Source organism: Terrapene carolina, unplaced genomic scaffold, assembly GCF_002925995.2.
Source record: "Terrapene carolina triunguis isolate 2854851 unplaced genomic scaffold, T_m_triunguis-2.0 Scaffold68, whole genome shotgun sequence".
NCBI classification, from domain to species: domain Eukaryota; kingdom Metazoa; phylum Chordata; order Testudines; family Emydidae; genus Terrapene; species Terrapene triunguis.
In genome coordinates, this window is record NW_020664419.1 from 66,342,134 (window position 1) to 66,352,389 (window position 10,256).

Consider the following 10,256-nt stretch of genomic DNA (forward strand, 5'->3'; position numbering starts at 1 on the left):
TAGTGTTATGTGAGCCGCATCCACAGAATATATATACTACCTGTATTGCTCTGAGGATGTCACATGAGCCGCAGCCATGTGCTGATAAGTGGCCCGTGGGCCGCAGGTAGAGAACCACTGGTTTACACTATAGCAGTTTAACTGCAGCACTGCAGCGGTAGCACAAGTAGCATAGACATCTGCCTAGATCAGCAATTAACTTCCTCAACCTGAATATGTTCACATGCAGTGGTTCCCAAACGACCTATTGTTATGAGTGGTTTATGTAACATTCCTTTTACTACACAACAGTAGGTTACAAAACAAAAAAATTCAAAATCGATCAAATGTACCATATGTCAGAACACGCACGGCATTTAATCTACACGTTTCATTGTGCCAACGAAGTCTGTAAACACATCAATGTACTGAATCAAGAATACTTAATTCCAGGATAAAGTTTACAACTAGAAGACAGGGTCATTGAGCAGCAACTTATTTTACAAAATAAAATTATATTTTCTGTAGTTATTGCCTATATTTTGAATTTGTTATGAAACCTATATGACTGACTGATATAGCATTTGAATAATAGCTTTATTACAGATATTATAAATAAGTTTGAGATGTTTCTACTCATGTCATTGCCAGTAGTTTTTAAGACGGAAGTTTCCCAATGCTTTGTCTCAGCCTAAATGCTAGAATTCAGTTCAGTTATTATATTTGTGCATTTAAAAGAGGACACTAAGCAAGGACAATGTGATGTCTTTACACACAATTCAAAAAAAGAGAGGTTGGGTTCAAACTTGGCATATACACCTCTACCCCGATATAACGCGACCCAATATAACACGAATTCGGTAAAGCAGCGCTCTGGGGAGCGGGGCTGCGCGCTCCGGCAGATCAAAGCAAGTTCAATATAACGCAGTTTCACCTATAACACGGTAAGATTTTTTTGGCTCCCGAGGACAGCGTTATATCGGGGTAGAGGTGTAGTTAATCCTCAGTACGCACAAGTCTGTTAAGCCAAGTTTGGAGAGGTATAATATTTACAATTTTTGCACTCTGCAAAAATTTGTATGCAGTCACATGCTTAGTAGAAAATACTGTTTTTCTTATACATAGGCTAAGTACTATAGATGCCCTAAGTTATCATGTAGTATGAAGGGGCACATGATGTGTCCAACACTTCATATACTTTCTCTCTTCCTCCACCACAACTACTTCTTTAGAGAGAACAGAAATTAGACAGGCCTTTATTAATGCAATATTAAGGTTGCAAAATTAAAGAACAGAAGTCAGGAAATTAAGAGTCATCTTAAAAAAGTTATTAGCTTGGTCACACTGAAGTATTATGCCATTCAATTCCCATTTCCTGGAAATGAACAGGTTTTACAGAATCTATGGCCAGCAGAAGTGTTTGCACTCATTTCTTTACATTATAATTAATTTTTTAAAAACAAACATGTTTCCCAGTCTGAAGTCAGACAGTGCAACATTAAGAACATAGAAGTGAAACTGATTTCCCCACTTCTGTTGCCCGACTGAGACACACGCAAAAGGAAAAAAGCAGAACAATGACCAATAAAGGCTTTTTTAAAAATCCTCACCTCTAAGGATACAGTGTTATCAGAAACAGGAAGGATTTCCCCCCGCATGGAATGAGATGGAAGGTATCAGTTTCACAGTAAGCCAAGTACAAATTCTGATGTATGGATTTCAAGATTTGTGTGCTAATTTTTTTATATTTAATGTAAAACTAATTGTTTCTGCAAATGGGGCAAGACTCTGTCCTCCAGTAAGACCAACACCATTGAAGTCGCAGCTCAGGGAGTGGGGGTTGGGTGCTAAGGTGGCTTTGAGCCATTTTTGCATCATCCTGATCCCAAATTGCTCTGCAGCTCCTATCGTTATGTAGATGGCAATATGGGCTTAGATTACAGCAATCTGCCCCTGACTACCGGGCTGCCATGCTGTATGTTGTGTCCCCTTGCCCTTGGTACACTTCCTATCCCAGGGCTTGCAAGGAGGTTCTCAGAAGACAGCCTCCCAGCTGTCTTCCTCTGTTTTTAAGCCAGTGGACTCCATCCACAGCTCAATCACTGGTTTTTAAGCACCCTTTTACACCACTCCAGCCCTTTAATCAGGTGTAAAGGCACTAGAGGGGGATATGGCTATTACCCAAGATACTTAATGACAATCAGTACTAAAGCCCATGTCAGCATGAGTGATCGAGTATATACATTTGCCATAAATAAGCAATAATTTCATCTTTTTGAAAGAAAGGGGAGGCAGTTAACTTATTTCAAAGTAAACTCAAAGCAACTACCTCTGAGATTGGTAAATATTAAGATAACAATAACTAGCATACATGGCATGTAGTGCCATCTCCAAGCTTGCCCTTTGTCAGCCAAAAACAGATCACTGTACAGTTCTATGATGAATTATCTATGGTTATAGTGTTGTTAGCCGCTGCTGAGCCAGTGCTGTACAATATCAAGACAACGGCATTAAGATACTCTTAAAATCAGTTCCCCCACGCCCCACGTGAAAACTATGTTTTAGCTACAAAGTGGGTGAGGTAACACTTTTATTGGATCAACTTCTGTTGGTGAGTGATACAAGCTTTCGAGCTACACAGAATTCTTCTTCAGACTAAACAGCAGATTTTGTTAGGAAGAAGAGTTTAAGAGATAGTAAGGCAATGAAATCAGTCTGCACCATAATATCAAGTGTTCAATTCAAATAGCTAGCATTATATTCCCACATCAGCTTGATCACGTTATGTGGCAAAATGGTGTCAATACTTCCCCATAGCTCACAGGTGTAGGAAGACAAACGACTGTTCACAAAGCACTCCAATATCTTAGGGATGAGCCTATAGAAGAGCCTATTATAGATTTAAAAACCTACCACTAAGATATGACTATACATACTATGCAATTTAGATCTGCTGGTCAACAAGTTTTAAAATAATTTGGCAGTCTCCTTTTACAAGCAATCATTCCATAAAACCCATGTTTGTATGTTGCTCATGTCAGTAAGTCTGTTCTCAGAGTTAGCCTGTACTAAGAATTGCTAATTTTTTTGTTTTTTTATTGGTAAGTGATAATGTGGCAGCTCTAACAGACGAGCCATGCACAGGCAATTTCTTCCCCTCCCCAGAGATGAAATGCTAGCAAGTAGAACATGACATCACATCTCACCTCCTGATTCTATTCTTCTCTTAAATCCCTGCTGAATTACCTGGAAGGACACATCACAAGAAAAGAGTTTCAAAGACCCCCTACAATCCCTGTGTTACATCTACGCACATGACAGTTATATAGAAAAAATGCATTATTCAGAGCCTCTGTCTTTTATAACTTTCATTGAGTTAATGGAACATTTTGGATTAGGAAGCCCCAACCCAAAAAACATGGAAACCAACTATGCACAACCCCTGTCAAAGGCACAAAATAAGAATCAAATTCAAAGAGGTTAAAATCAGAAGGGACCATTATGATAATCTATTCTAACCTAGATTACAAAAATAAATATTTTTCTTCACTGATTTGCAAATAGCAAGCTTAAATACTACTTGGAATATAGGTGGTAAATGTGACAAAATGTAGTTTAAGATGTTGCATCCCTTTAAAAAAGAAGCGCACTTAACATGCACCATGCCTACTTCTGCACAGCAAAATATAAAATGAAATCAGCAATTAGTGTCAAATCACTGTAGAATTAAAATGTGTAGGCAGAATGGGGGAAGAGAGGCACTTAGACTTTCCATCTCAGAAATAAATGTCTGCAGTATACATTGGCCTTTAGAATGCATACTGAATAAGAAGCACACTAAGAATTTGTTTGGTTATACAGGAAGAGGGACAAAAACCCCGCCTAGTTCATCCTACAGATTTTATTACTCCACCCAACTAGCTTTTGAGCCTTAATACTGGAACAGATTGGCTAATGAAAGGCCCAGTGGTTTGGCTCGTTGCCACAATGGAAACTGAGGGTACCTCTACACTGAAACTGTAGGAATAATTTCCATTTTGGGTAGACACATATGCATTAACGTTGATCCAGCTAGTATGCTATAAAAAGCAGGGTAGCCATGTGGCGGCAGCAGCAATCTACCTGCTCAAGTACTTACCTAGAGACTCCAACAGGATTGTTTTCAGGCAGCTAGCTTGTGCTGTACAGCTACACTGTTATTTTTAGCTCACTAGTTTGATCAAAGCTAGCGTGCATACATGTACCTGAGCTGGAAATTACACCTCCAGCTGCAGTGAAACTGAAGCTACCCCATGTGTTCAGGGCTGAACGTGTTGAGGAACTGCCACCAACCACCAGGGCTTCGAAGGAAAGTGCTGCTTACCCCTTTTTCCTATACTGCCTTGTATCTACATGAAAATATTACAAAAATGTAGTTTATGCTCCTGCTCCAGTGCACTAAAACCTAACTCATGGTGGGCCACTCAAGACAGGAGAACGCAGCTGAGGTGGAAAAAAATGGATGAGAACAGGGGGAAGAGGTCCAAAAATGGGGATAAATCACTTCATTTTAGATATCATGCTGGTATTCTTGTTTCACATGGATGAGCAGGTCTAAATTGATTGATATAGTGCTTAAAAATGATGGCAACCTGGAAAATCTTGTGTATAATAGGGCTTTCAACATTACCAACGCTGGTGAAGTCAAAATGGCATTAGCAAAGTGCCAAACTTTTGAGAAGTTTCCCTACGGTACATATGGCCTTACTTCATACCACAGCAACTCTCATTTAGAGTAGACCCATATGTTATAAATATGGTGTCCAGCATTTTTTATTTTGTCTCAAATGCATAAACAACAGAGAAGTTTGGCTACACTAAAGACTGTGTGTCAATTAAAGGTACACTGTAACCAATACATTCCCTGAAGGGGTTGGGAGATTATACAATCATTTACTAAGCTACCTTAAGAAAACGATCAATTCACAGTTAAATCTCCCAATTTGCTTTTCAACTAGATGTTTGTTGGCAGAAGCCTCTCAAAGCTATTTTTAGTTATACCATATAGCAGTGACACTAGAGTAACAACTACTCCAACAGAAGTTTAAAGCAACAACAACAACAAAAATCTGCAGCTATCTTGATCTCCCACTATCTGCGGTCAGCTTGCAAATTAAGGAGGCGTGGAAGTCTGACAGTAGGGAAACAAGGATGACATTAATAAGTGCTAAAAATGTTGCACTACGGTATCATAAAGTTGTCAAGGAGACTCCTCACCTGCTTTTTAAAAAGGCTTCTCAGAATTGCCCAAAACTGGAAACCTTAGTTTTAATTTGTTGTTCTACCAATAATGATAAAAAAAACAACACTTCATCCTTTTGTTCCCACTATTAAAAGTTCTATACATTCTGGATCTGAAAGAACCTGTTTACATATTAACATCTAACCAAATAAGATATGACTTCTGACTAGTAAGACATTTCTTCAGAGTACAAGTATCCAGATTGATTAAACGAAGCTACAGAATACTAGTTTGCCAAACAACATAACCTATACTGAAATTAAGGAGTTTGCCAGAATGTTACCAAAACAGAAATTTGATGATTACCCCATAAATTGTCATGTTCATTTTTTCTGTTATTTTTTTGCCAGTAGGAAGCATACCAATTCTATCAAGGCTAATAATTCAATGAAAGGGCAGGTGACAACTTTTGTACAGGAAACAGTGAAGCTATTACATACACCTTACATTACAGTAAGAGTTAAAAGCATAAAATCCAGTTCTCCGCAATGCATTTATTGTTAGCTATTACAATAAATAATGGGGCATTCCTCATACTTATTTCAATATCAAGATGTTTTACTACACACTAAAGTCACCAGTTTGTGTTTAGAAAGAGAACACTTACTACACTGCTCTGAATTCCCTCACTGCATTATTTTGGAAAGATTTTTACCTGATCAAACTAGAGTTCATAATTACTAAGTCTTTCTGGAACTACTAAGGTACAATTATTGAAACAAAAAATTAATCTATCAAAGAGATTATTCTTGCTTTTCTGAATTTAGTTCAGTGAATCTAATATGCTGCTATGGTTTTTGGTCTGTTGCAGAAACGAAAACTATTCAAATCCACATTATCTCTGGATTGTCACTGCCTTTCCTTATTTGGCTAACATTTTCAGATTCCAATCAGATTGCTATAAAACTTTAACATGCACAAAGCATCCATTTTGAGGAAACTTCACGGCCACTTTCCTTTCCATTCCATTCCCCCCACCCTAAATGAAAGTTAGATCTCAGTTCAAAAACCATGAACAAAGCAATCCCTTCTTACAACCTCCCACCGCAGGAAAAATATACTGTAAAAACACTGCTAACCTAAGAGTAGGGCTTTCACACTGCGGCAGAAACCATCAATAAAGAAAGACGCCTGTCTCCTATTGACACACGTTTCTATATTAAGAACAAAACACTAGTTCCCCCTAGAAACCAGAGAAAAATAAAAGATTCGCCTTCACAAAAAACAGATTTAATCCCCTAAAGTGCAGAGAAATTGGAGGGGTCGGGGCAGCAGGAAATCGGTCCCGATATTAACAGCAAACATGGGAGTGACCCCGTTTCTCATCCCACCATCCCTACCTGCCAACACCACCCCCTTTCCGGGATCTGCCTTCACCTCCCCCCACCCCCCACTCCGGGGCGCCATCTCGCCTTCCTGGACACACAGCGGGCAGGGCCCCGGCGGACCCCGTTTTCTCAGTGACACCCTCAATGCCAGCCACAGCCAGGGGGTCCCACCGACACCGTCCCCGGGGGAAGGAAGGCAGAGAGGACCCCGGAACACCCCAGCCAGGGGAGGAAAGGGCTTAGCCTCCACCCCAGCCAGTGGAGTAGAGCCGATCCCAGAGATTAGGGAAAACGAGGAAGAGCCGCCTCTGCAGGGCCGATCCATCTGCCCGGGGCGACACTCCCGGGAGAGACCCCGCTCCGGAGAGCTGGATCCAAACTTGGCAGCACCCAGCCGGGCCCCGATCACCGAGCCCGACAGAGCCCCTCCCGCCCCCATCCCCAGCCAAGCCCGACAGAGCCCCTCCCGCCCCCGCGCGGCCAGGCCCAGCCCCGGTCCCCCCGCTCAAGCCGAGCCAGGCCCCGCACTGACCTGGTGCAGTGCGGTGAGCCCGTCCACATTGGCGTAGTTGATGTCGGCGCCCCGCTCCAGCAGCCGCAGCACCTCGTCCGTGTCCCCGCTGGAGCAGGCGGCCAGGAAGACGGCGCCGTCATCGAACTTCACCTTGGTCTTTTTGCGCTTGACCACGGGCGGCTCCAGGTCTGTCTCGGAGCCGAGCCAGCGCTTCAGCTGCTCGTTCCGCTTCTGTTTGGCGTCCGCCATCTTCATGCCCTGCTCCTGCCTGGCCCTAGCGCTCTGAACCGAGGATAGCCTCTATCCACCACTATCCCATAGAACACCGCGGCCGAGCCGGCCGCCGCCGCGCCGCACTCACTCACCCGCCTAGAGGGAAAGAGCCGGAGAGGGGGCGCGGAGGCCGGCCGCTTTAACATAATCTCGCGAGATTCCTGAGGGGAGGGAGACTTCAGAGGGCGGGGCTGCGAAAGACTGGAGCGTGAGATCAGACCTGAGCAGAGGGAGTGGGCGGGCGGGGACATGGGCGAGGCTCTGAGCGGGCCGGGAGGGGCTGGGCAGGGATGGAGCAGGAGCAGCAGCCGGAGGGTGGGGAGGATCGGAGGGGCACAGGGACCCTGACGGGGGAGCGCGCCTAAGCGGCAGGCTGCTGGGCGGGGTGGCAGCAGAGCAGGGGACCGTTGAGCCGCGCGCGCGGGGTGAGGTGAGCAGTTCAGCGGGAAGGTCACGCCGGAGCAGGGCGGCGGGGGGGGGGGAACCAGCCCGCAGACTGGAACGGGGCGGGCGCGCCAGCGCGCAGGGCCCCGCCCTTCCTCAGTCGATATCGCCCGTCTGCTCGCTGCGCCTGGCCCGGCGGCCGGGGGACTCGTCTCTCGCTTCCCCTGTCTTAGGTGCTGCCTGGCCGCATGTGCGGAAACACTGGGAGTCGTGACAATGAGGAGTAGCGACTGTCACCGGCCCGTCCCTGAGGCCGCATTTCAGCAAGTGCCTGCCCGGGCTGGGCCGTGGGCTCCTGCAGAGCCCCAGTGGAGGCTTCGTTCACGTTATGCAAAATTCGCCTGAATTTCCCTCTTTGAACGAAGTGGGGATAATACACCTTTCCGGGGGGAGAGGGGAGGGGATAATACACCTTTCCGGGGGGGGGGGGGGGGGGGGATAATTAATCACATATGCCTTATTTATATCAACCTCGCTTTGGTTTCTACCTCCCTTGAGGGAAGATACGGGTTTAAATGTACTGGAGAAGAGTTTGAAATTGTATTAATAAGAAACAAAATGTAGTCTGAGACATTCACAAAACCTCTAACCCTTCAAATTCTGCAAGGTTACCCTTTCCTCATTAGAATGGTTCCTTTTCTTTACTGCAGCCATTCCAACAGCCCGATCGGGCTTCCTTTTTCTTTTCTGCCGATTGATGTGTGCCAGCAGCATTTGACAAGAGGCAGTTACATTAAGGTTACCCACCTGTAAGGATTAGTTTCTCAGTGTATTTTGGGCTAAATTTCCATATGCAGACACCTTTGTTGTATCCACCAAATTTGCTGACACAGCCACTGTGCCTACAGAACCTTTATGCAAAATTTGCAGGCACGGTGGGTGGGTGTGAACATATTCAACAGACATCATTTAGGCAAGTGCATTAAGACAACTTTTCAAATGTCAGCAGTGGGGCATGAACACAATTTGCAGATATAACAAACATCCCCATTGACAATATGCATAAATGTCCATAGACACATATTAGGCACCTGCAATTAAAATTGTGACCCTATGTGGATAATTTATATAGTACCTTTAATCCCCAAAGCACTTTAGAATCAGTCTTCATAGTGGTTTTTACTAACATAAGTAACCCTATTTTCTCTGTCAGAGTCCTGATTGAGTTCCCTTGTGTGGACATTCACCAGCCTACTGGGTTTGGACCTGAATGCTGGATCTGTGTGCTTCTAAACTCTCTTGCATTTGGGCAGGCTTCAGCCAGTCTCTAGCCTTGGCCTCTTGGGCACTGATTCTGTGGAATAGGATCCCATGGTCCAGTTGCCCTAGGTCCCAAGACCAATGCAGAATCCCCCAAATATCCCCAATAGCTTAAGAACATTCTCCCCGAGCTCCATCCTAAAAGATACACTGGTTTATAGTTTGAAGCAAGTAACAAACAGACTTAGTAGAGGAATTCCTAAACCACTTTACTCATAGACAAATCACAAGATACACAAAGTTCTAGGCAAAATAAACACCTGTTTGCAATTCCCTGGCTCGGAGTCCTCACCACTCCTGAGCATTCTTCTTTGGGTTTTAATCAGTGCTTTCAGGGGTCCCAGGTCTCCTCTCCTGGAACCCACTCCTCTAGCTCAGTTTTGTCTTCCTGATCAGGGAGTCTCCTTTGACTCCTGCAGCAAGCTCCCATTAGCTGATTCAGGTCTGGTGCTCAAAAGGTTCCCCAATGCAGAGTATGTCCCTTTGTGTTTCCTGAATCACTCAGAGTCTGTGTTTTTAAAAGCTATTCTAACACCTTGTTTCTTTGCTTCTGCTGTGGATTTTCCATTGTGCCAACACCACACCCTGCAGACGACCTGCATCCATTTCATTGTTCTAGGTTGCTTCCAACCTGAATGGAAGACCATTCAGGTTAATGATTCCTTGTTGTTCCTGTTCACCTGTATAGACTTGGTTGGGAGCTACATGACATAAACCCTGTGAGCAAATAGCTGATTCGCTATACACTGAGGCATTCAGTGATTCAGCAGTTTCATAAAACCATATGTTTTACACAGACATTTTGCAAACTGTCACACGTTCTATAGTAAGTGTTTGGAAGAGTGGACTCAGTCCTGCAAGGTGCTGACTGCTGTGGCTCAATCCAGCAAAGCACTAAAGCACATGCTTCATTTAAGCATGCAAGTAGTCCTATCATCCATATAAGTCAGTCCCATCATCTCTGAGACTACTCACATGTTAAGTGCTTTTCGAGATCAGGCCAGAGTGCTTAATAACTTATAGATTCAGGCCCTAAATGCCCTGACCACTGAAATGCACTCTACTCTATGAGCTGTTAACAGGTATGTTCTCACTGCAAAGTTAGCCCAGGCTCTTAGGCAGGCATTGGGCCTCCAGCCCCTTCTAATTCACACATGCACACACCTTGCCTTTCACA

At 44.2% G+C, this 10,256-nt stretch overlaps 1 protein-coding gene across 6 annotated transcripts in view; it reads right to left on the minus strand.

Annotated features, from left to right (window-relative positions):
- Positions 1 to 7,407, minus strand: part of PPP1R12A (protein phosphatase 1 regulatory subunit 12A) — a 200,349-nt gene extending 192,942 nt beyond the window's left edge. For all 6 annotated transcript variants that reach the window (XM_024196693.2, XM_024196691.2, XM_024196689.2 and 3 more), the window contains exon 1: positions 7,121 to 7,407. In XM_024196693.2, coding sequence (XP_024052461.1) covers positions 7,121 to 7,357 — 237 coding nt within the window. In that variant the 5' untranslated portion in view covers positions 7,358 to 7,407. The remainder of the gene's footprint in view (positions 1 to 7,120) is intronic.
- Between the last annotated feature and the right edge of the window lie 2,849 nt (positions 7,408 to 10,256).